Source organism: Dama dama, chromosome 26, assembly GCF_033118175.1.
Source record: "Dama dama isolate Ldn47 chromosome 26, ASM3311817v1, whole genome shotgun sequence".
In the NCBI taxonomy this organism is placed as follows: Eukaryota; Metazoa; Chordata; class Mammalia; order Artiodactyla; family Cervidae; genus Dama; species Dama dama.
In genome coordinates this window covers 20,558,578-20,585,671 of record NC_083706.1, presented here as the reverse complement: position 1 = coordinate 20,585,671, position 27,094 = coordinate 20,558,578, and the positions used below count along the sequence as shown (strand labels likewise).

Here is a 27,094-nt window from a genome sequence, read left to right as displayed (position 1 = left end):
TCAAGAGGCAGAGAAGTGTCAGATCCTACTGGGCAGAGGCAGGGGTCTGGCTGTGAACCAACACTGTCCTCCTGTGGCTGCTGCAGTCACGCGACCACGGCACAACGTGGCCCCTGCCCTTGAGACAAAGGAAAACAAGCAAAAGGCGAGATCTGACCATCATTTTATAGTTTCCAACCTTTTTAAGACAGTAAAGCACAAGTTTCAGGAACAGTATTATCAAAATAAAAAGAGATAAAAATCTTTGACAATGTATCACCTAAACTGAGCCTGCTTAAGGCTGGAAGACGCATGGTAAACAAACAAAGCTGCTGATACGTTCGGTTCTTAATCCAAGCTCAGACTCTGATTTGAAAATTTTCCAGTGTACTTTTGTAAACAGTAGGTAAATTTAATACTTCATAGCCATAAGGTATTTATGCCTTCAGGTTCTTTATTATAGTTTGATCATTAACAGTACTGAAATAGAAAGTGATGAGAACCACAGAGCTGCTCCACCTTGTTGAACTGTAACAGTATGCTAGGCACTACACAATCTCAATTGATCATCAAATGATGTCATTTTAAAGAAGAGGAAACAGGCTTTGACGCACTAATTGTCCATTGCCACCCAGCTGGTAACTGGCAAGGCTGGAAATATGAGTCCAAGACCAAAGACAGTAAGGTCATGCTCTGCTCTTCTAGTAACTGACTCACCAAATTATTTCAGAATCAAGAATGTTTAAGATATAAGACCAAAAATTCTTAATTTTACATAATTTCCCAGATCATATTAGAGTTTCTATTTCCAGCAATATGTTTTTTATTTCTGAGTCTTCTTATAATGTACAGCAGAAGTTTTCAAACTGCTCTGATTTTCATTCAGAGAAAATCATGGGTTCCACAGACGTTTGAATTTTCATTTTAAAATATGAAGAGCAGAGTGATAACTCTTTCCTCTGGCTTTGTTATCATGCATATCTCAAAAAAAAGTTTCTCTGGCCATCCTGTATATAAATGAACCTCCTATAATGTATCACTGATCAGAAAAGCTGTAGCTCTACACTTGTCTTTTAAAAGAACCCATATCTACTTACCGAAAACAGTGCAAGCAGACTACCAGAGCACATATGACAAGTATTTAAATAAAAACAGTAATATGACTGAGGAACATGTGCCCAGCACCCGCTTCCATCATGGCAGAATATTTAGTCAGGCAATAACAAGTAAAAGAGTAATGTTTTGATGGATAACTTCTGTTGCAATTTTTTGTTGTTGTTTTAACTTTGTAACTGTTATATTCATATTTTAAAATGGAGGTAAAGGAAAAAAGACAGTGGTGAGTCTTAGAATGGCAATGACTAGAAAAAGAGATGTGAGTGGACTTTGAGGTTTTGATCATGCTTCGTTTATTGATCTGGCTGCCAGTGACATGAATGTGTTCAGTACTTGAAAATTCATCAAACTGCACTATGAATTCTACTACAAATATATTATACTGCCATAAAAAAGTATATTATACAGCCATAGAGAAATAAAAAGTAAAATTAAAATGCAAGCAGATGTTCAGAGTTGGCTAGTGATTTACCATTTCTATTGCTCTTTTTTTGACTAGTGTCTGAGTTGATTTAGTTGACCATATTGGTCACCTAAGACTTGTAAAAGCAAGCTGAAAAGATCCCATTTGCACTTGTTTATGTGGTAAACCAAAAATATTTTCGTATTATACAATAAAAATATATATAAACATACTGGAAATTTGATGATATGAGAATGTAACAAGTATCTGTAACATTTAATTTTAAAAATTTCAAAAGACCATTACTGTTCTAACTTTTTAAGTAAATGTCACAAATATAAACATTTATATTTGTACTGATAAAATACATTTTGTATCTATATAGCGAGTACTACCTAAGATTCCATTTGGGAGGTAGGTAACAGTTCCACTGCTTTAAGAAAGTTTGAAAAGGCACTATCTTAAAGGTCTCTAAAACTTTTAGTCAAGTCTAGATGGTCCTACACATTTCAGAATTTCAGGATGTGATCTAGCTTTTTCCTACCCAGAAAGAAGCACAAAAACAAAGTCTCAATTCTCCTACATATAGCAACTTTAACAGAATTGGGGGGGGGGGGAGCACAGGAAATTATTTAATATTCATCTCAGTACCATACTTTGTATCAACAGCATTTAATAACAAGTATTTCTTTTAAGACACTCTACTCAGCCTATTGGCATAAAGTGTCACCATTAGCAAGTTCAGACTATTTAACTTGTTAAAATAGGTAGAAAATGTGAGATTGAAAATTTTATTGTTGATACAGCCTACCAAAACTGAATCAAGAATAAACAGATAATGTAACAGACCAATTACTAGAAGTGAAATAGAACCTGTAATTAAAAAAAAAACTCCCTACAAACAAAAGTCCAGGTTGGATGCCTTCACTAGGGAATTCTAACAAAGACACAAGAAAGAATTTGTACCGACTCTTCTCCAGATCTTCTAAGGGTCTAAAGAGGAGGGGGATTGCCCACAGTCATTCTGTGAAGCTGCCATTACCTTGATCCAAAACCAGACAGAGTCACTACCAAGAAACAGAATTACAGGCCAATATCTCTGATGAATACAGATGCAAAAATCCTTGACAAAATATTAGCAAACAGAATCCAACAGTACATAAAAAGGATCAGACACCATGATCAAGTTCGATTCCGCCCAAGGTGACAAGGATGGTTCAACATACACAAATCAATCAATGTGATACATATACCACATCAACAGAAGAAAAGACAAACCATATAACCATCTCAATAGATGCAGAAAAAGCATCTGATAAAACTGAACATTAATTCATGATCAAAACTCTCACCATAGTGGGTACAGAGAGAACATAAATCAACACAATAAAAGCTATTTATGACAAACCCACAGCCAACACAGTACTCAATAGTGAAAAGCTGGAAGCCTTCCCACTGAAATATGGAACAAGACAAGGATGCTCTCTCACCTCTCCTATTTGACATATTTTGGAAGTCTGAGCCACAGCAATGAGACAAGAAAAAGAAACAAAAGGGATCCAAACTGGAAGGAAAGAGGTAAATCTCATTACATGCAGATGACATGATACTCTATATAGAAAATGCTAAAGACTCCACATAAAAACTATTAGAACTAATAAATGAATTCAGCAAGGTAGCAGGATACAAGGTTACAGAACTGTTGCATTTCTTTACACTAACATGAAATATCAGAAAAAGAAAAAAAAAATCCCTTTCAATAATGCATTTAATAAAGTGAAAGTGAAGTCACTCAGTCATGTCCGACTCTGCGACCCCATGGACTGTAGCCCACCAGGCTCCTCTGTCTATGGGATTCTCCAGGCAAGAATGCTGGAGTGGGTTGCCATTTCCTTCTCCAGGGGATCTTCCCAACCCAGGGATGGAACCCAGGTCCCCCGCATTGCAAACAGGTGCTTTAACCTCTGAGCCACCAGGGACGCCCTTATTTAATAAATACCAAGGAATAAACCTGACCAAGGAGCTAAAAGATTTACATGCTGAGAACTATAAAATACCAATGAAGGAAATTAAAAATGATTTAAAGAAACGGAAAGCTACTCCATGCTCTTGCATTGGAAGAAACAATATTGTTAAAATAGCCATACTACGCAAAGCAACTTACAGATTTAATGTGATCCCTATCAGATTACCCATGACATTTTTCACAGAACTAGGACAAATAATCTTAAAATTTATATGGAACCACAACAAAATTGCTAAAACAAATCTGTGAGGAAAAAAAAGAAAGGTTGAAGGCATATCTTCCAGGCTTCAGACAATACCACTAATCTATAGTAATCAAAACAGCCGGGTACTGGCATAAAAACAGACCCATGGATAAGTGGAACAGAACAGAAAGCCCAGAAATAACTCCCACACCTGTCGTCAATTAATTTTCAACAAAGGCAAGACTATACAACGGAGAAAAAAATAGTCTCCTCAACAAGTGGTGTTAGGAAAGCTGGTTGGTCTCATGCAAATCAATGAGATTAGAACACACCCTCACACCACACACAAAAATAAACTCAAAATGGCTTAAGACTTAAATATAAGACATGACACCATTAAACACGTGGAAAAGAATGCAGGCAAAACATTCTCTAATATAAATTGTATCAATATTTTCTTAAGTCTCATAAGGCAAAAGAAATAAAAGCAAAAACAAGCAAGTGGAACCAAATCAAACTTATAAGCTTTTTGCACAAAAGGAATCCATAAACAAAATGAAACCATAAACCTATAGAATGGGAGAAGATATTTGCAAACGATGCAACTGACAAGGGCTTAATTTCCACAATATACAAACAGGTCAATAGGAAAAAAAAAACAATCAAAAATGAACAGAAGACGTAAACAGACATTTCTGCAAAGCAGCCACACAGACAGCCAACAGGCACATGAAGAGATGCCCAATATCGCTATTAGAGAAACGCCACATCAAAACCAGAATGTGACACCACCTCACACCACCATGAAGAATGACCATCATGAAAAAGTCTACAAATAATAAATGCTGATGGTGTGGAGAAAAGGCAACCCTCCTACACAGTTGGTGGGAATGTGAGCTGCTGCAGCCATTATGGAGATCAGCACAGAGGTTGCCTACAAAACTAAAAACAGAGTTACCATATTATTCAGCAATCCCAACTCCTGGGCATGTATCCAAAAAAGATGAACACTCTAACTCAAAAAAGATACATGCACCCCAATAGTCACAGCACCACTATTTACAAGACTCAAAACATGAAAGCATCCCAGGTGTTTACCAATAGATGAATGGATAAAAAAGATGTGATGTATACCCCCCCACACACACAAACGCATGTGCACATGTGCTGAAATACTACTCAGCCATGAAAAATAATGAAGTAATGCCATTTGAAGCAACATAAATGAATTTAGAGATTATCATACTAAGTGAAGTCAGTCAGAAAGAGAAAGATAAATACTGTACGTTAGCACTTATATGCAGAATCTAAAAAAATGATACAAATGAACTTATTTACAAAACAGAAACAGACCCACAGACACAGAAAACAAACTCTGGCTACTGAGGGAGGAATGAACGAGGAGTCTGGGATGAACAGACACGCACACCATGTACGAGACAGATACACAGCAAGGGCCCGCTGCACAGCACAGGGAAGCTACAGTCAACATCTTGTAATAATGTGTAATAGAAAAGAATCTAAACATATGTATATACACATGTGAGTACCATGTCTACATACATACACATACATAACTGAATCACTCCTGAAACTAACACTTTATAAATCAACTATACTTCAATACAAAATATAAAATCTTATTGATATAATTATACATATTGTTATCTATCATATTTTCCCCAGAAATGAAGTCAACTAGTCACAAAATATTACATGTTTAGAGACTAGCTATAGTTTCGCATTCTTACCTGTTCCTATCATTTCATTATCGGTCATATCCGGCAGAGCCTTTGGCTCAGTTTTTGTTCTATCCGGTTCATCAAGGTTGACTTCTGCAACAGAGTCCAATGAATCAAGCAGCACTACTGGAATAACATAGAAGAAAAATTAGGAATATAAATAAGCTTGTATGGTTTTATTAATACTTAAATCACATGCAATCTATAAAAACAAAGATAAATGTTTACATATAAAGAATATATAACTATATACCTAGAACAAAAATGATTTTCTTCTTATATACAACACAGTAGGCTTACATCAAAACTTATCTATGATTAAATACAGCTCTAACGTATATTTATATGTAAAAGGCAAAGGGCTGAGGAAAATAACCAAAAAAAAAAACCACCCTTTTCTCTTAATTTTATTGACACATAGTGCTGATTAAAAACTGTATATATTTGAGATCTATGGCTTGTTGATTTGATAAACATATACACTATAAAATCCAACCAGTCCATCCTAAAGGACACCAGTCCTAGATGTTCATTGGAAGGACTGATGTTGAAGCTGAAACTCCAATACTTTGGCCACCTGACGCGAAGAGTTGACTCATTCGAAAAGACCCTGATGCTGGGAAAGATTGAGGGCAGGAGGAGAAAGGGACGACAGAGGATGAGATGGTTGGATAGCATCACCAATTCAATGGACATGAGTTTGGGTAGACTCCGGGAGCTGGTGATGGATAGGGAGGCCTGGCGTGCTGCGGTTCATAGGGTCACAAAGAGTCGGACATGACTGAGTGACTGAACTGAAGTGATACACTATAAAATAATCAACCAAATCAAGTTAATTTACATATCCATGTACCCTTTTTGGTGTATGTGATGAGAACACTTAGGATCTCCCTTCTGAGCGAGTTTCAAGTATACAACATGAATTGCAGTCACACTGTTGCACATCAGATATCCATAACTTACTTGTACCCCTTAACCAACCTCCATATGCCACAAACCCAGCCCCTGGTAACCATAATTCTACTCTGTTTCTAGGATACTGACATTTTTAGATTCCACATATAAGTGAGAATAAACAGTATGCATCTTTCTTCATCTGCTTATTTCACTTACTGCAATACCTTCACATTTATCCATTTTGCTGCAAATGGCAGGATTTCCTTTTTTTAACTATATATACGTTTTCTTTGTCTGTTCACCTTTTGATGGACATGTGCGTTCTAGCCATGTCTTGGCTACTGTGAATAATCCTGCAATAAACATGAGTGGGGCTTCCCAGGTGGCTCAGGGTAGAGAATCTGCCTTGCCAATGCAGCAGACCCAGGAGACGTAGGTTCGATCCTTGGGTCGGGAAGATCCCTCGGAGGAAGTAATGGCTCTAGTATTCTTACTTGGGAAAATCCCATGGACAGGGGCATGGTAGGCTACGATTCACAGGGCCACAAAGAGTTGTACACTACTTGGCAACGGAGCACACATACAAATATGGGAGTACAGATATCTCTTCCAGTTATATATCCAGAAGTGGGATTCTGAATTATAAGGTAGTTTCACTTTTAATTTTTTTTTCAGGAACCTCTATCCTGCTTTCCGTAATGGCTATACTAATTTATATCCCTACCAACAGTGTACTAAAGTTCTCTTTTCTCTATATCCTTGCCAAAACTTATTTTTCCTCTTTTTGAAACAGTCATCTAACAAGTGTGAGGTGATATCTCATTATGGTTTTGATCTGCATTTCCCTGATGATTAGCAAAGTTTAGTAATTTTTCATACACTTGTTTGTCCAGCTGCATATCTTGAGAAATGTCTATTTGGGTCCTCTGCTCACTTTTAACTTTTGTTATTGTTACTGAGTTGCATGAGTTTTCTGTTTATTGTGGTTATTAATCCTTTACCAAACACATAGTTCATAAATATTTTGCCCTAATTTATAAGCTGCCTTTTCAATCTGCTGTTTTCCTTTGCTATGTATGTAGAAGCTTTTTTAGTTTAATTCAATCCCATTTAGCTATTTTGCTTTTCTTGCTTGTGATCTGGGGGTCATATCCAAAAAATTATTGCCCAGTATAACATCAAGCAGCTGTATTCCTATGTTTTTCATTTTTGCAGTTCATGGTCTTATACTTAAATCTGTGATCCATTTTGAGTTGACTTTTGTATGTAGCGTGAGGTAAGGATCCAATTTCATTCTTCTGCATGTGGATACCTAGTTCTCTAAACATGAAGTATTGAAGAGACTATCTGTCCTCCTTGTATATTCTTGGCACCCTTGTTGAAGATCAGGTGACCACAGACGCATGGACGTATTGTTTCACTGGTTTTCTGTCTGTTTTTACACCAATGACACACTGTTTTGGTTACTAGAGCTCTGTAACACATTCTGAAATTAGGGAGTGTGATGCCTCCACACTTTGCTCCTTTCTCAAGCTTGCTTTGGTTATGTGAAGTCCTTTGTGGTTTCATAAAAACTTTAGGATTTTTTTTTTTTTCTATTTCAGTGAAAATGTCACTGGAATTTGATAGGAATTTCACTGAATCTGTAGATCACTTTGGATAGTATGGACATTTTAACAGTAGTAACTCTTTTAATCTATGAGCACAGAATATTTCTCTATTTATTTTAGTGTTCAATTTCTGATATTTTATAGTTCTAGGCATAATTTACCTCCTTGATAAAATTTATTCCTAAGTTTGTATTCTTTTTAATGTCACTGCAAATAGAATTGCTTGTTTGTAGTCTTCTTGAGGAATATTTGTCTAGCTTTCGTATCAAGGTGATGCTGGTCTTACAGACTGAGTTTGAAAAAATTCCCTCTTCTTCTGTTTTTTAGGAAGAGTTTAAGGAGGATTAACATTAATCATCTTTGAATGCTTGGTAAAATTTATCCATAAAGGCATTTGGTCCGGCGTTTTTAAAAAACATATATCCTTAAATACAATAAGAAGAATTTAAGGTAGGCATAAAGAACATATTGAGAAAATCTATAAATTTTAATTCATCAGAAATTATTTAAAAACAAGATACAGTAATTTATTCAGACTTAAATATAATTCTGAACAGACCAAATTTTTGTCTACAAAAATTTATGAATACACATAATATTTACCATTAGCCAGCATGCCAGTTTTTTCTTCTTCCTAAATTAAAAAAAGAAAATTATATGATTTGAAATTGAACTCATATGAAATGACTACACTGCAAGAGTAACAGAACTTGAAAGGCAGCACCTTACCCCATTGTGAAAAGACCAAGAAACACGCTTCCTGGATTTCTCTCACCATGCTCATTCACTGACCATTCTGTAGGACTAGACGGTGGAGCAGTGAGAGAACTTCTGCAAGTCTCTTCTGAACCTTGGTGGTCACCAGCAATTAATTTAGGCCTTTATGCACCTTGTTTAAAGTACCTGATGTCATCTGTTCATCTATCTTGCTCAGAAATCACCCTCTTTAAATTGAACTCCAAGATAACATCACTAGTTTATGACAAACAGCAATTGTCTACTATTAGGTAGCTTCAAGGATAAGTTCTGTCTGGCATGTCTTGGTAAAAACTGAGAAAGGACAGAATTAAGAGTACAACATCCCTGAATGTGAACTGAATAATTTAATTGACAATTAACAATACTATTAACAAACTTAGCCCATTAAGTTTCAGTCAGTAACATCACTATGGGCATAAATACTAGGGAGGGACTGTCTCACAAGGACAAGACCAAGCAAAGAAAAGTACAGTTTAATATACCTGTTTAAAAATTAGGATTTGAGATTTTAATGAAATTTTCAATTTTCAAAGCTTAAAGAAATTTCCCAAAAGGAATCTTTCAGAAAACCATCAACTGCTATGTATTTCATTAAGATTAAAACTGACATCCTGAGTTAACAAAGTGTCTGAGTATTAAGAGACATAACTTTACAACAATAGCAAGAATATAAAGAACTCTGTATTTCAAGCTCTTTTTAGAGCAATAGTCAGTAGTCAGCTAAGGTAATGAAATAAGTTTCCAAACTGTCAAACATATAATTGATACATACCTGTTTAGGTACATTTGTTTTTTCTGATTTGGAATTTTCTTTGGGATTAGTCTCTCCTTTAGGAGTCAAAGGTGCATCAATATCCTCATCTTCAAAATCATCACTATAATTTTCTGAAGAAAATAGTTTTTAAAAAACCACAAGAATAATATAGTCAAAAAAGTCAAATTCCCAGGGAAAGACTATTGATTTCCAAAAGAAGTCTGCATAAGAGTAGTTACTTAAATGTTAACATAAAGATATCTTTAAGAACACACTATTTTGAGCAAAAGATTGATGAGAATTCAATTATTAAGACTTGGGTAGGCTTTTTTTTTTGGTACTTTCAAGTAGTTATCAGTTTTATATTATTAATACTTTGAATTATTTTCCAACTAAAATTTTCCAGAGGTGTTCAAAATATTATATACTTTTAAAACAAACTGCAGTTACTTGATTTTTAAAGATAAAAATCTCAAATTTCTTACTTCTAAAAGGTAGCACTTTTGAAAAATCTAGACATGCTTAAACAAAGGCTGGATTTTATTTAAGTTGATTTTTTTAGTCTTTACAGTTATTTCTACTGTTACCCTTAAGCAGTATGAAAGGGTATGAAAACTTATGAAAACTCTATCTTTGACACCTCCCTTAGGAAAATACTAGCCTTAATGACCTTCACTGTTTCCCAATCCTAGACATCTCTCAGCTAAAGTCTCCCAAATTATTATCTCAATGACTCTGCAGCAGAAGGCAAGCTCTGTCCAGTTAACATGATGCTATCAGGCTTCTTATGGTGAAGATGGGCAGAAACTGTCTGGCCAGGATCTCATCATCAATTTTTAATTGGTTGTCTATAGCCCTCCAGTTGAAGGACTGAGTGAGATTTGTGGGCTGCAGAACAAGAATGGCCTTTTCAGAAGAGAACTGATCATTCATAATCTTATTTGTATTTAAAAAATTAGATCACATTCAGAGACAGGATGGCCTGATGGGTGAAAGGCTGCATGAGGTTTGAGAGTCTGCTTCTGGAATGACCGTCTTTCAGTCTTCTCTTTGAATGGAGATTAACAATGGAAGTCTGAAAATAGGTAAGCTAAACAGAGATGTTCCAAGTGAGACCTACCTATAGACATATCTCCATTTCAGTTCACAGGTATACAAGGGTGGAAGAACATGGGTATTGTGACTTAGGTAGATAAACTAGATTGGCTGGTTAATTACAACAGTATCTGTATTCTGAGGCTGAGAAGCTCACCTCTATTTTTCTTCTATCTGAAAAAGAACTCTGCCTGGAATTTTATAGTATCAGTAGACATAATCACATAACAGTTACAGAAAAATTACCTTGTATTAAATTCTAGATGCTAGAACCAGTATCAGATGATTAACATTCTCATATTCTAGTGGGAATCACTGATTTTTAAGTATCTCAGGAATTAGTCGTGCTTAAGTAAAGATGATGAACAAGGAGGGAAGACATGTGGGAGGGTATAAGCGTAAGTAAGTAAGTAAGTAAGTGTCAGTCGCTCAGTCGTGTCCAACTCTGCCACCCTATGAACTGTAGCCCTGCAGGCCTCTCTGTCTATGGGATTCACCAAGCAAGAACACTGGAGTGGACTGCCCTTCCCTTCTCCAGAGGATCTTCCTGATCCAGGGACTGAGCCCAGGTTTCCTGCATTGCAGGCAGCTTCTTCACCACTGAGCTACAGGGAAGCCCTATGGGGAGCATGACATAGACTTAAATAACTACCTGGGATTCAGGAACTTTCTAACATCAGTGGAAGAGGACGTGGTGTTTGTGTCACCTCAAAGAAGCATTATCAGAAAGTTCAGATACTTTCATTATACTTCATCATAAGAAACAGTTCAGATACTGTGGCACAGTGCTTGTAGCGTGACCCAGAACCAGAAGACTTGGATTCAACTTCTGATTCTAGTATTTTTCAGCTGTAGAACCAAAAGCAAGTCACAAACTCATTGCCTCATGTTTCCCAGCTATAAAGTAGGAACAATAAGAGTATTTATTTCAGAGAATTGATGAGAAGATTACCAGTTACTCTTATACAATATGCACTGTATGTTAGTCTTAGCCATTATGTTGAGCAGTAATAATTTATCTTTGTTAGTATTATAGCTTGTGTTATACTTAATCTGAATTAAAAGTTAATAAAGCCAAATAGTATTTAAGAAATGTACTAATCTAATATGCAATTTTCAGAACTACATTTTCTTGGCACTTAGTAACGGAATAGTCTGTAGGCAATTATTACTAACATGTAAAAGACCAATCTCAGGAATTGTGTCACAAATAAACTAGGTTTGAAGCAAGAAGGAAATGCCACTGGTAGACACAGAGAGAAATAAGAGACAAGAAATAAAAGAGAGGAAAACAGTGAATCAGCAATTTCTGAAAGAAACACCAAGGGAAATTAAGTTTATATAAAAATGAAAGACTAAAACACAATTGAGAAGGTGGTTCTCATATGAGAAATATCAGAGATAATAAATTCCACCAGCTCTTTCACATTGTTTGGAAAACAATGAAAATAATTTTTATTTTCTTGGGCTCCAAAATCACTGCAAGTGGTGACTGCAGCCATAAAATTAAAAGACGCTTGCTCCTTGGAAGAAAATCTATGACAAACCTTGACAGCATATTAAAAAGTACAGACATTACATTGCCAACAAAGGTCCGTATAGTCAAAGCTCTGGTTTTTCCAGCAGTCATGTATGGATGTGAGAGTTGGACCATAAACAAGGCTGAGCATCAAAGAACTGATGCTTTTGAACTGTGGTGTTGGAGAAGACTCTTGAGAGGCCCTTGTACTGCATGGAAATGAAACCGGTCCATCCTAAAGGAAATCAGTCCTGAATATTCATTGGAAGGACTGATGCTGAAGCTGAAACTCCAATACTTTGGCCACCTGATGTGAAGAGCCAACTCGTGAGAAAAGACCCTGAAGCTGGGAAAGACTGAAGGCAGGAGAAGGGGACAACAGAGGACGAGATGATTGCATGGCATCACCAACACAATGGACACGAGTTTGAGCAAGTTCTGGGAGATGCTGAAGTACAGGGAAGACCCCATGGGGTCTCAAAGAGTCGGACACGACTGAGTGAACAACAATTTTACACTTCTGATCTGTTTGACTGGAAGACATTGCGCATTCAACATTAGGGATTTCTACTATTATACTCCGCATCTATAACTTTCAAAATATAATTTGCATAAACAGAAAACAAGCAAACAATTCTTGATGTAAAAGATCTAAAAGATACATTTTGGAGATATTTTTCCTTCTCTGTTAGAATACTTGGCTGATAAATTTTAAGTATGATGGAATTTAGAGGGTTTTCAGCCATACTGTGTGGGATATCAAGAACTTTGTAAATGATGAGTACATGCAGACTCAGTTGTGTCCAACTCTTTGCAGCACCATGGACTGTAACCCACCAGGGCTCTTCTATCTGAGTAATTTTCTAGGCAAGAATACCAGAGAGGGTTGTTATCTCCTACTCCAAAATAATGCATAAAATGCATAAAGTATATGAAATAAATATTTTCAGATACTGGACAATCAGCAGTGCAAAAATATGATTCTTAAGAAAGATAAACAAATGAGCTAAGTCTACATTTACTAGAAGGTACATAAAGCTCAACATTTAGAAAACTAAGATCATGGCATCTGGTCCCATCATTTCATGGCAAGTAGATGGGGAAACAGTGGAAACAGTGAGAGACTTTATTTTTTGGGGCTCCAAAATCACTGCAGATGGTGACTGCGGCCATGAAATTAAAAGACGCTTACTCCTTGGAAGGAAGGTAGACTCTGGGAGTTGGTGTTGGACAGGGAGGCCTGGCGTGTTGCAACTCGTGGGGTCGTAAAGAGTCGGGCACGACTGAGTGACTGAACTGAACTGAACATACATCCTGGAGGGCTAAGCAGGATCAGGGCGATCAGGACAGTCTTACCGTGTTAAGAAAACAGAGATGAGAGTACTGAAAAGACAAGGTAGGCTGCAGGCAAGTGATAAAGGGATGAAGCTGAGCTGGTAAAGTCTGCCAGCAATGCAGGAGACCTGAGTTTGATCCCCAGGTTGCAAAGATCCCCTGGAGAAGGGAATGGCTACTCCAGTATTCTGGCCTGGAGAATTCCATTGACTCTATAGTCCATGGGGTTGCAAAGAGTTGGACTTCACTGAGCAACTTTCAGAAACAAAGCGCTAGAAATCTGCAGGGAGCCCCCTTGAGTCTCTGCTGCATAATGAATCATTTAAGTCTAGTTTGACCAAAGAACAAGTGGGATGTTGGAAGTTGGAAAATTTCCATATTTTGCACAGGGAAAAGTGGTTTTGAAGCTCTAACAAGCTTGAGTGTAAAAAATCCTTGTTGTTCAGTAGGAGCATCCAGTGAAAATATCAAGAGGGCTATGTCTCAGTAGCAGTGTCAAACTCTGCTAAAGTAAGGCTACTCAGGACTTCCCCTAACAAAGCAGAAGAAAAGCCTTGAAAAGATCAACCTTTCAGCCAGAACAAAGCTCAACACTGTTGAAGAGAAGAAAACAAAATTAAAAATTCATTTTAACAATGTAAAAATCTACAAAATATTCAACACTCCATTAAAAATTTACTAGAAGTACGAGGAGGAGAAAGTCACCACAACTAGAAGAGACCCAGAAATAAACAAATACTGGGATTGCAGAATACACTCAGTGTTGAGGACTTGAAAACAAAGAACATGAGGAAATATACTAAAAGAAATGAAAAAAAAAAAAAGATGCAAAAGAAACTTCTAGAGTTAAAAAAAAATAACGAGATTTAAGAAGAAAAAAGATTAATGAACTTGAAAACATAACAATAAAACTAAAGCTGAGAGGAAAAAAGCTTTAAAAAATGACAGTCTTTTGACCTATGGGACAAAATTTAACTTTCTAACATACTTGGAATTAGGATCAGAAAGCAAGGGAAGTCAGGCATGATTTTCAAGAATTAATGGCAGAAAACATTTATTTTGATGGAAACCATAAATTAACAGATCAACTGATGCTCAACCAGCTGCAAACAGGATAAACGTAAGAAAAGCATACGAAGATCATACTAACCAAATGGCCACAAAACTGGCCTAAAGAGAAAAATTTTCAAACAGAGGGAAAAGACACTGTATACACAAAATCACAGTAAGTTATTACTGGACTTCTCATGAGAAATGTCAGAGGACAATAGAAGGAAATCATTAAAGTGCTCAATGAAAATAAATTACCTACAATTTTATATCAAGCAAAAGTTCTTCAAAAACAAAGGCAAAATATACTTTCAGACAAACAATACTTGAGAGAATTTATTCCCAGTAGACCTGCACTATAAGAAAAGACAGGGAGGTTTTACATGCTGAAGAAAAATACTACTAGACAGAAACTAAAAATAATAGTAGATCCCAACTATTTGAAAGCTGCTAAGAGAACACATTTTAAACATTCTCATCACAAGAAAAAATAGTTTTTTGCAATTATGTAAGGTGATAGAAGGTGACAAAGGCTAATAGAGTTTTGCCGAGAGAACGCACTGGTCACAGCAAACACCCTCTTCCAACAGCACAAGAGAAGACTCTACACATGGACATCACCAGAGGGTCAATACCGAAATCAGATTGATTATATTCTTTGCAGCCAAAGATGAAGAAGCTCTATACAGTCAGCAAAAACAAGACCGGGAGCAGGCTGTGGCTCAGATCATGAACTCCTTATTGCCAAATTCAGACTTAAATTGAAGAAAGTAAGGAAAACCACGAGATGATTCAGGTATGATTTAAATCAAATCCTTTACAATTATACAGTGGAAGTGACAAAAGATTCAAGGGATTAGATCTGATAGAGTACATGAAGAGCTATGGATGGAGGTTCATGACATTGTACAGGAGGCAGTGATCAAGACCATCCCCAAGAAAAAGAAATGCAAAAAGGCAAAATGGTTGTCTGATGAGGTCTTATAAATAGCTGTGAAAAGAAGAGAAGCTAAAGGAAAAGGAGAAAAGGAAAAATATACCCATTTGAATGCACAGTTCCAAAGAACAGCATAGAGAGCTAAGAAAGCCTTTCACAGTGATCAACACAAAGAAATAGGGAAAAACAATAGAATGGGAAAGACCAGACAGCTCTTCAAGAAAATTAGAAATACCAAGGGAGCATTTCATGCAAAGATAGGCACAATATAGGACAGAAATGGTATGGACCTAACAGAAGAAGAAGACATTAATAAGAATTGGCAAGAATACACAGAAGAACTATACAAAAAAGATCTTCATGACCCAGATAATCACAGTGGTGTGATCACTCACCTAGAGCCAGACATCCTAGAATGCAAAGTCAAGTGGGCCTGAGGAACCCTTACTACGAACAAAGTTAGTGGAGGGGATGGAATTCCAGTTGAGCTATTTCAAATCCTAAAAGATGATGCTGTGAACGTGCTGCACTCAATATGCCAGTAAATTTGGAAAACACAGCAGTGGCCACAGGACTGGAAAAGGTCCATTTTCATTCCAGTCCCAAAAAAGGCAATGCCAAAAAATGCTCAAACTACTGCACAATTGCACTCATCTCAAACGCTAGCAAAGTAATGCTCAAAATTCTCCAAGCCAGGCTTCAGCAATACATGAACCATGAACTTCCAGATGTTCAAGCTGGATTTAGAAAAGGCAGAGGAACCAGAGATCAAATTGCCAACATCTGCTGGATCATCAAAAAAGCAAGAGAGTTCCAGAAAAACATCTATTTCTGCTTTGTTGACTATGCCAAAGCCTTTGACTGTGTAGATCACAACAAACTGTGGAAAATTCTAAAAGAGATGGGAATACCAGACCACCTGACCTGTCTCCTGAGAAATCTGAATGCAGGTCAAGAAGCAACAGTTAGAAGTGGACACGGAACAACAGACTGGTTCTAAATCGGGAAAGGAGTATATCAAGGCTGTATGTTGTCACCCTGCTTATTTAACTTATATGCAGAGTACATCATGAGAAATGCTGGGCTGGATAAAGCACAAGCTGTAATTAAGACTGCCGGGAGAAATAACTTCAGATATGCAGATGACACTACCCTTATGATACAAAGCAAAGAAAAACTAAAGAACTTCTTGATGAAAGTGAAAGAGGAGAGTGAAAAAGTTGACTTAAAACCCAACATTCAGAAAACAAAGATCATGGCATCCTGTCCCATCACTTCATGGCAAATAGATGAGGAAACAATGGAAACAGTGACAGACTTTATTTTTTTGGGTTCCAAAATCACTGCAGATGGTAACTGCAGCCATTAAATTAAAAGATGCTTGCTCCTTGGAAGAAAAGTTATGACAAACCTAGACAGCATATTAAAAAGTACAGACATTACTTTGCCAACAGAGGTCTGTCTCGTCAAAGCTTTAATTTTTCCAGTAGTCATGTATGGATGTGAGAGTTGGACTATAAAGAAAGCTGACTGCCGAAGAACTGATGCTTTTGAACTGTGGTGTTGGAGAAGACTCTTGAGAGTCCCTTGGACTGCAAGGAGATCCAACCAGTCCATCCTAAAGGAGATCAGTCCTAGGTGTTCATTGGAAGGACTGATGCTGAAGCTGCAACTCCAATACTTTGGTCACCTGATTCGAAGAACTGACTCACTGGAAAAGACCCTGTTGCTGGGGAAGATTGAAGGCGGGAGAAGGGGATGACAGAGGATAAGATGGTTGGATGGCATCACCAACTCAATGGACATGAGTTTGAGCAAGCTCCAGGAGTTGGTGATGGACAGGGAAGCCTGACCTACTCTAGTCCATGGGGTCGCAAAGAGCCAGACACAACTGAGCGACTGAACTGAAGGTGACAGATGCTAACTAGACTTATTATGGTGAACATTTCACAATGTATACAGATATTGAATCATTATGATATACACCTGAAGCTAATAAGTTATATATGTTAATTGTAACTTAATTTAAAAATAAATTTTAAAGATTCATTTCAAAATAAAAAGTAAAAAAATTCACTGAGAATGGTAACTATGTGAGTATAAATATAGACTTTTATATTATGTATAAGATTTATAATAGTCTGTTCAAAGCAACAATAATGTTGAGTCCTTCCCCAAGGCCACAGGTTCGAAGCCTTGCATCACAGAAGGACACCTCCAAAGCTGACTGAGCCCCTTTGTAACCTTGCCAAGAGGACCCTGATAATCACTATCAAGCTTCCTCATTCCCAATTAGGCAAAGATGCCCATTCCAGTCAGCAGCCTATAGCACCCCAACCCATCACCTAACGCCAACCATCCAGCAAGAATTTTGTCTTAAGGCTATAAAAATTGGCTATTAACCCAGAAAAACTGTCGACTGTCCCATCTGTCAGCCCACTGTGCTTGCTGTACCCACTTTATTTCTGCTTTGCTCTTAATAAATTCACTCCCTTCTGAAATGCTCTATGTCTGGAAATTCTTTTCCAACCTGCGCTCAGACTGCCTCAACAACTAATACTGCTGTACTGTGGGGTTTTTAAGTGATGTAGAAGAAAAATGTATGCCAAAAACGGCCAAAAGGTTGGGGGAAGTTTACTCCTGTTAAAATTCATGTAAAGTGGCGTAAGGTTATTTCAAAGTAGGCTCTAATGAAGTAAAGACGCACAAGCACAGGTGAATCATAAGGCAACTGTAAAAAACACAGTTAAGAGGTGCAACTAACAAGCCACAAGAAAGGTTAAGATGGAATGCTACAAATACTCAAATCAATAAAACGTAGCACAAAAGCAACAACAACAAAAAGATTGAAAGGAACAAATGGCACAATAGTAAATAACCACACCAATGAATATCTTTCTGCAAAGGGCAGAAACATTTCAACTAAAAGTCTGAGACTGACTGGTAATAAAACCAAAACTCAGCTATACACTACCAAAAGAAAACCGTTTAAAATATTATAACACAGACACATTTAAAGTCAAAAGGCAGAAAAAGATGTATCTCCCTAACCATGCCTTGGCGGTATTTGTCTTGGCTGTATATATTCCCCAGGTCCTAAGACAAAAATTCCTTTTTCCGTCTTCCCAATAGGTCCACAATCCACTCCCAACAAACAAAACAGTCCTGCTCTTATAACAATTTCTCAGTAGCTCCGTTTGTGACACAAGCAACTCACTCTACCTGTTCAAGCTCTTTCCAAGAGAAAAATAATTAAAAATAAAATTGTATTATCAAGTGAAAATGAAAGTTGCTCAGTTGTCTCTGACTCTTTGCGACCCCATGGACTGTAGCCCACAAGGCTCCTCTTCCATGGAATTCTCCAGGCAAGAATACTGGAGTAGGTTGTCATTTCCATCACAGGGGATCTTCCCGACCCAGGGATCGAACCCAGGTCTCCTGCTTTGCAGGCTGATTCTTTACCAGCTGAGCCACAAGGGAAGCCTGCTCTTATCAATGTCTTTATTAAATGTTATATTATCTGTTCAAATAGTATAAATTTTAAAATCAATGAAATTACCTGCTAGTTCTTCATGTTTTGATTCATTCTCATGTTTATCTTCAGTCAGCTCCATATTAGCTTGATTACTAGAAAATATTTAATATCACACATTAATAATATATTTCCATGAAATCGTTTGTGAATATTTTTTTAAAAATCTTAACATCATGTATTTCTTCTTATGTACTCTTGTTCTAGCAAAAGCTAAAAATCTGGAAACTATGAAGGCAATGTTTTAAAAATGAAGGATCTTCCAAGCCTGAAACTAACTGTAGCCACCAAAGAAATATAAGGGAGGAGGGGCAGAAAATGCCATATTTCTTAACTTAATACACAAATATATACAATTTTATACATAAACGTGTGCCTTATATTTCTCAGGGCCCAGACAGCCTTTCTACACTACAGATTAGGTATGCCCCACAAGCTGCAAGAACCAGTCAAGTATACGAGGAAGCCAGAAAAAAAAACTCCCAGAGTCAGCATTTCCATGCTAATAAGCAATTTCATCCCAAAACGGAAGCTGAATGAGAGCCTTAAACCAATAAACACTCAGCAAGGTGTTTTAACTGTATTGGATATATTAGTTCATATACTGTGCTTTTTTCAAACCAAAGAATCAGTTCTACCTTTTTCAGTCCCCCAACCAAGTCTTGAGTGAGATCATTAGGAGGCCCAAGAAACTATAAACTCTAATAACAGTAGCAGCAAACACCATATATTCAATACTACACTGTACTCTAACTAGGCTGTTCTCCAGTAGAAGCATCACAATTAGGAACATTGTTCAGTTCAGTTGCTCAATAGTGTCCGACCCTATGGACTGCAGCATGCCAGGCCTCCCTGTCCATCACCAACTCCTGGAGTTTACTCAAACTCATGTCCATTGAGTCGGTGATGCCATCCAACCATCTCATCCTCTGTCGTACCCTTCTCCTCCCACCTTCAATCTTTCCCAGCATCAGGGTCTTTTCAAATGAGTCAGCTCTTCACATCAGGTGGCCAAAGTATTGGAGTTTCAGCTTCAACATCAATCCTTCCAGTGAATATTCAGGACGGATTTCCTTTAGGATGGACTGGTTGGATCTCCTTGCAGTCCAAGGGACTCTCAAGAGTCTTCTCCAACACCACAGCTCAAAAGCGTCGATTCTTCGGCGCTCAGCTTTCTTTATAGTCCAACTCTCACATTCATACATGTGTACTGGAAAAACCATAGCCTTGACTAGACAGACCTTTGTTGGCAAAGTAATGTCTTTGGTTTTTAATATGCTGTCTAGATTGTCATAACTTTTCTTTCAAGGAGCAACTACCTTTTAATTTCATGGCTGCAGTCACCATCTGCATCATTTTGGAGTCCCAGAAAGTGAAGTCTGCCACTGTTTCCCCATCTATTTGCCATGAAGTGATGGGACCGGATGCCTTGATCTTAGTTTTCTGAATGTTGAGCTTTAAGCCAACTTTATCACTCTCCTCTTTCACTTTCATCAAGAGGCTCTTTAGTTCTTCTTCACCTTCTGCCCGTAAGGGTGGTGTCATCTGCATATCTGAGGTTATTGATATTTCTCCCAGAAATCTTGATTCCAGCTTGTGATTCATCCAGCCCAGCGTTTCTCATGATGTACTCTGCATATAAGCTAAATAAGCAGGGTGACAATATACAGCCTCGATGTACTCCTTTTCCTATTTGAAACCAGTCTGTTGTTCCATGTCCAGTTCTAACTGTTGCTTCCTGACCTACATACAGATTTCTCAGGAGACAGGTCAGGTGGTCTGGTATTCCCATCTCTTTTAGAATTTTCCACAGTTTGTTGTGATCCACACAGTCAAAGGCCTTGGCACAGTCAATAAAGCAGAAATAGATGTTTTTCTGGAACTCTCTTGCTTTTTTGGTGATCCAGCAGATGTTGGCAATTTGATCTCTGGTTCCTCTGCCTTTTCTAAATCTAACTTGAACATCTGGAAGTTCACGGTTCACATATTGCTGAAGCCTGGTTTGGAGAATTTTGAGCATTACTTTGCTAGCGTGTGAGATGAGTGCAACTGTGCAATAGTTTGAGCATCTTTGGCATTGCCTTTCTTTGGGACTGGAATGAAAACTGACCTTTCCAGTTCTATGGCCACTGCTGCATTTTCCAAATTTACTGGCATATTGAGTGCAGCACGTTCACAGCATCATCTTTTAGGATTTGAAATAGCTCAACTGGAATTCCATCACTTTCACTAGCTGTGTTCGTAGTGATGCTTCCTAAGGCCCACATGACTTTGCATTCCAGGATTCTGGCTCTAGGTGAGATATCACACCATCATGATTATCTGGGTCGTGAAGATTTTTTTGTATAGTTCTTCTGTGTATTCTTGCCAAATCTTCTTAGTATCTTCTGCTTCTGTTAGGTCCAGACCATTTCTGTCCTTTATTGAGCCCATCTTTGCATGAAATGTTCCCTTAGTATCTCTAATTTACTTGAAGAGATCTCTAGGAAAATTGTTAAAAACAAGGAAACATTAAGAAATACTCCAAAGGGACAAAAACTTGTGGCCAGCAAACCTGTGTATGCTTATTCTGTGCTGTCACTGTTAAGACAGGCAATCACCATGGGCCATTAGGGTCCCTGCAAGTTCTTGCTGGGTAAGCCAAGAACATAAGGCACAGACCCTCCTTCCTAGGTCATTTCTCAAGAGTTGCAGTGATCAACTCTGAAAGACAGGCAATGCTTCTGCCCTCAAAGCAGGCTTGTTTCTACCTATGAAAAAAGCAATCGAGTCCCCAAGCTCAGTGACCCTGTCCTGTAAAGCAACCCACTACATGGGTGGACAGCCATCAAGGACCCCATGAACCTTGTGGGACAAGCGAAACTGAGGAAAATCAACATGGCACTTGGGTCCTGCTTTTGTCAAGAGACAGTCATTTTGTTTCTGACCCAAGAACCCTTGTCAATTGTCAGCATCCATAAACCACAGTCTGGTTTGCACGTAGGGTAAAAATCTCAGACTCTACGTAGTTCACGACAGTCACAGCTTTGTCCACTATCTGTAAGAAACCAAGCATCCCGAGGAGACCAGGCACTCTGATGACCAGAGGGTATGCGTTTCCCAACCCTAATTTAATTGTAGTTTGGTGTTCTTAAAATCTTAAACTTGTAATCTGACTTCCATTTATAATTTTCAAAATTAAATGGAACACTTAAAGCTGAGGATATTAAAGATATCAGGTCACACAAATCTCGAGAATGCCAAAGGCCTATGGCATGCACGAGGCACCAGCTCAGTAATCTAGTAGAATTTCCAGGATAAATGAGGCTTCCTAATAATCTTTACGGTGAACCATACACAAAGGTAGGACACAAACCAGATCTGCCTTTGCTCCCTGGTTCCTCTTTCCCTGTTTGTTCCTATCTTATTGTATTTTTAAAAGTTTTGGCTGCACCACACAGCATGCAGGATCTTAGCTTCCCAACCAGGGGTCAAACCTGTGTCCCCTGCAGTTGGAAGCATGGAGTCTTAACTACTGGACCACCAAGGAAGTCTGTCCCCTGAGCTTCTAATAGCTACCTGGACTCACTTTATCTGTAGAAGATGACTTAATAAATTACCTTCCTGGTCAGGTCTACTTAGCAATATGTTGGTCACCTCAAAAGTATATCATGCATGAAATTCTAGATATCTAGAGACTCAAATACAAATGTATTCCAGTTGATATACATACCAATCATGTTCTACACACTCATAAACACACACACCCTGATCAAAATAATGAACAGAAAATAGAATTAAAAATAAGATTTAAATTTTGCCTGTTATATTTACCCCTTTAATTATACGCATATACTAGCTTTATAAAAATATAGAAAGACACAAAAATTATTTAATGATTTGTTTATATTGTATTTACATTACCTGTGTAAAGCTTTAAAATGTACGGAGTCATTAGAATCCAATTCCTTATTTAACCTTGAATAATCAACGGACGATGTTAAGCCTTTCTCAAGCCTGGCAAAAAATTGTTCTTTTTCCTCTTGTTCTTCTAACATGTCCAGTCCCAATCCGAGAACACTATGATTAAGCTCAGAAACTATCTCTAAATAGAAAGCACAAATATATTTCATTAACAAATACAATTTGAAGAAATTAATTTTAATGTTGCATTTATTGAAATTATATAGCAAAACTTAAAAAAAACTATAACATTTTACCTACTCTCTTACCACCAAACATAGATTTGTGTTCATAATATATAAGGTTATGTGGATTCTCCAGAGGTGTAGTTCTAAACCTTCGGGGAAGATATTAAATCTGTCTATACACTTCAGTTAAGGAGGCTCCAAGAGAGCTAACAGTTAATTTTTCTAAAAATTCTGATTATAAGCATCATAATCTGTCAACTTATATCTCCCACAATTCTTACCATTGGCTTCTAAGCTGTCAATACTCAAGATAGAGGTTCCACTGCTCTTAAGAAACTGAATCCTTTCAGCAGACTCCTCTTCTGTTTCCATAACAGGATGAGAAGTCTTCTTTGTTTTCAAATAGCTTACATTTGTCCCAAACGGTCCTGGGATGGGATTCAATATAGTTGGATATTTACATTAAAGAGAATTGTTTTGACCACTATGTCAACATAGTAATACTGTTAAATTAGCTTAGATTTGTTATGCTATTATATGAGTTATACTAGGAGACAGTAGCTAAATCTGCTACATGAAATAAAAATTCACCAGACGAAAAATTCACAAAAGGAAAATTAAAATTCTATTTGATTGTGTGAATCTTACCCAATGGAATATTTTAAAAATTTGCATCAAGACTTTAAAAATTAATTATTCTGAAGCACAAGTACTTAATACATAAACCATGCCACTTGAAAGATATCTCCTGCCTTACGTGAAGGAAGGAAGGGAGACAACTCCAGGCTGGGGAACAAGGAGGTCCAAGGGTCAAAAATGGGAGGGCAGGCCACACGCAAGAATACAAAAAGGTCAGTTAGGGTAGTCTGGAAGAAGTAACCCTAAGGCAGGAGTCAATGGTCAGACCATGCTCATCTTCATAGGCTGGGGAAAGGATTTTGCTCGTCATTCTAAAAGCATTAGAAAACACTGTAAAAGTTATACAATATCAAATTTTCTTTATCCCAGCAGTACATAATTGTTGTAAAAAACTGATATATGGAAAAAATAACTATAATGTATGATATAAAGATTGAGATTAGAAAAATACCACTTTTGCTTAGAAGAAAGCCTTATCAAAATAAGTTAACAAATTCTGACTTCAATTTCCTACTTAGTGTCCTACTGGAAAGGGTTCAGAATCAAATTTTATGGCTCTGTGTGAATAATGGTTTTAATGGGTCTAATAACAGCTTAAACACAGAGAAAATCAGATTTCACATGAAAATATGCATGCCAAGGTTGGAGTGCTGTCGAGGCATCTGTCCAGGGGTCTCAGCCGGGCTCTGAAGCTGGACTCAGGGATGTGACCCACACTAACCCACCTCACAAGAGACTAATACAACCAAAACCAAGATCTGATTCAGCTATTTATAATGAAGAGTATAACCAGTAGATAGATAGTTTCACTTTCTCTGCAGAACATTTTGTCTTAATGGCAATTTAAAGAAAAAGAAAAATTATAAGGTAGAATTGGTTCAATGTTGATGTTTAATGGTGTCTCTTTAAGAAATGCATTCCTCTCAAGAGGGGTGGTTCAGTTCTCCCTTAGAAGCTTCTACATTCTTGCTGGCAGGAATCATATTTTGTCTTTGTATACTAGTGCCAAATACTCGGAAGGCAATACGATCTCAGTAAATGCGTGTGAATTAATGAGGGACCAGGTTATGGTCTTGGGTAGAGAAACCTTCTCCCTTGTGTTTAAATGGACATTGTCAGAGTTTCCTTCCTAAGTATCCTCTGCATCCCTTACTAATCAAATCCACTGACTGATACATTCTTTTAAAAAAAATTTAGTCTCTTTAATCAGGTAACACTAAGTGTTGGTCTAGGACTCATTCTTTCCCTTTAGGGTGAATTTGCATAAGTTTGCACACCCCAACTCTAATTCACTACTTTCTAGGAGAGAGATTTTAAAGCTAATTTTAAAGCAAATTAGTCTCAAATTTTTGTCAACTATTTCAATAGTACTTAATCATATAATATCCTCTTCAAGCACCAATACGGGGAAAGATTCTAAAACAAAAAATTCTTCAGATATAAACTTTAGCACTGTGCATAATTTATAGATTTATGAAAAAATACACTGAATTTTTCAATAAGGCAATTCCTTACTGTAAAGTGTTAAAAAGAACAGGGAAATGACTATTAAATTGTAACATTTCCTTATTAAATACATTTATTATTTACTGTTGAGGGTCAAGGAATACAAGGAAAAAGAAGAACTATAGAAATCCTATCAGTTCATAAAATAGTGCTTAAAGATCCACAGATTCTGTTATCACAGGTACTTAACAGAGGTAGCCTGGGGATCCTTATGAATTCAGCAGTATCACATATACTAGCTATAATGAAGGAAACAGGCCAAGAGAGTAATTTTTCCATTGTAAAAATGTGACTAGGAAAGGTTCTGGGAGAGGTATATGCATGTGGTAGACAGGATCAATGAGTTATTTACCATTAAGACAATGGTATTTGGTTTTTTTTTTTTTTTTACTGTTATTAACAGACAGTGATACCAAAATCAACAGGTCTATTAAAATCTTCCAAATCCAATGACATTAACACATTGTCAGAGTATCTTATTAAATTACCTTAAATCAATTTACCATTAAACATAACATATAAATATACCTATATTATTCACCATCTAAAACTAAGTAATCATGAACTATTTGAATGTAAAATAACCTGAAAATGCAGAAATACAGATTCTCAATTATATAACAAATATAAAGTTATATGAGAATCAATGCAAGCTTAAAATTCACTATTAGTATTATTTTCCTTATATATTGAGTTGGCCAAAAGGTTCATTTGACTTTTTCCAAAAAATGGCTCTAGTAGCGCTTAGTTGTCTTTAACGTCATCAGAAAAAATTTTGTTAGATTATATTGTGACAGCTGGCATGCCAGGGTGCATTTAAAAAAAAAAACCTTACCAAAATTGGTGAATTGCTGCATATCCATTTTAATACTGAAGATGGAAGAAAAAGCAACATATTCGGTGTATCATACTTTATTATTTCAAGAAAGGTAAAAATGCTACTGAAACATAAAGATTTGTGCAGTGAATGGGGAAGGTGTTGTGACTGATCAAACTTGTCAAAAGTGGTCTGTGAAGTTCTGTGCAGGAGTTTTCTCGCTTGACGATGCTACATGGTCAGGGAGCCCAGCTGAAGTTGACAGTGATCAAATTGAGAAATTAATTGAGAATAAATGTTATACCATGCGGGAGACAGCTGACATACCTAAAATATCTAAGTCAAGCACTGAAAATCCTTTGCACCAGTTTGGTTACATTAATCACTTTGGGTGCCACGTAAGTTAAGCAAAAAAAACTTTCTTGACTGTATTTCCACATGCAATTCTCTACTGAAACATAACAAAAACGGTGCTTTTTAAAATAAATTGTGATGGGTGATGAAAAGCAGATACTGTGCAATAATGCAGAACCAAAGAGATTGTAGGGCAAGTGAAATGAACTACCACCAACCACACAAGACTGGTCTTCATCCAAAGAAGGTGATGTTGTATATATGGTAGGGATGGAAGGAAGCCCTCTATTATGAGCTCCTTCTGGAAAAACAAACAATTAATTCCAACAAGTACTGCTCCCAGTTAGACTAACTAAAGGTAGCACTTGACAAAAAGCGTCCAGAATTAGTCAATATAAACCACACGATCTTCCATCAAGATAATACAAGTTTCTTCAATGACCAGGCAAAAACTGTTACAGCTTAGCTGGGAAGTTTTGATTCATCCGCTGTATTTACCAGACACTGTACACAAAGTAAATGGATGCCCATTTACTTTGGTCTTTACAAAATTCTCTTAATGGAAAAAATTTCAATTCCCTGGAAGGCTGTAAAAGGCACCTGGAACAATTCTTTGCTCAAAAAGATAGTCTGGGGAAGATGGAATTACAAAGTTTTCTGAAAAATGGCAGAAGGTAGAGGAAAAAAATGGTGAATATGTTGTTCAATAA

At 37.0% G+C, this 27,094-nt stretch overlaps 1 protein-coding gene across 4 annotated transcripts in view; it reads right to left on the bottom strand.

Moving 5' to 3' along the window:
- CEP162 (centrosomal protein 162) overlaps window positions 1–27,094 on the bottom strand; it is a 105,317-nt gene that overhangs the window by 67,317 nt on the left and 10,906 nt on the right. For 3 of the 4 annotated variants that reach the window (XM_061130496.1, XM_061130492.1, XM_061130493.1), the window contains exons 4-9: window positions 23,350–23,496; window positions 22,842–23,022; window positions 18,966–19,033; window positions 9,489–9,601; window positions 8,561–8,591; window positions 5,460–5,576 (exon numbers count right to left, since the gene is read on the bottom strand). In XM_061130496.1, the coding sequence (XP_060986479.1) occupies window positions 5,460–5,576; window positions 8,561–8,591; window positions 9,489–9,601; window positions 18,966–19,033; window positions 22,842–23,022; window positions 23,350–23,496 (657 nt within the window). The remainder of the gene's footprint in view (window positions 1–5,459; window positions 5,577–8,560; window positions 8,592–9,488; window positions 9,602–18,965; window positions 19,034–22,841; window positions 23,023–23,349; window positions 23,497–27,094) is intronic. The other variant, XM_061130494.1, reaches the window with a different exon arrangement.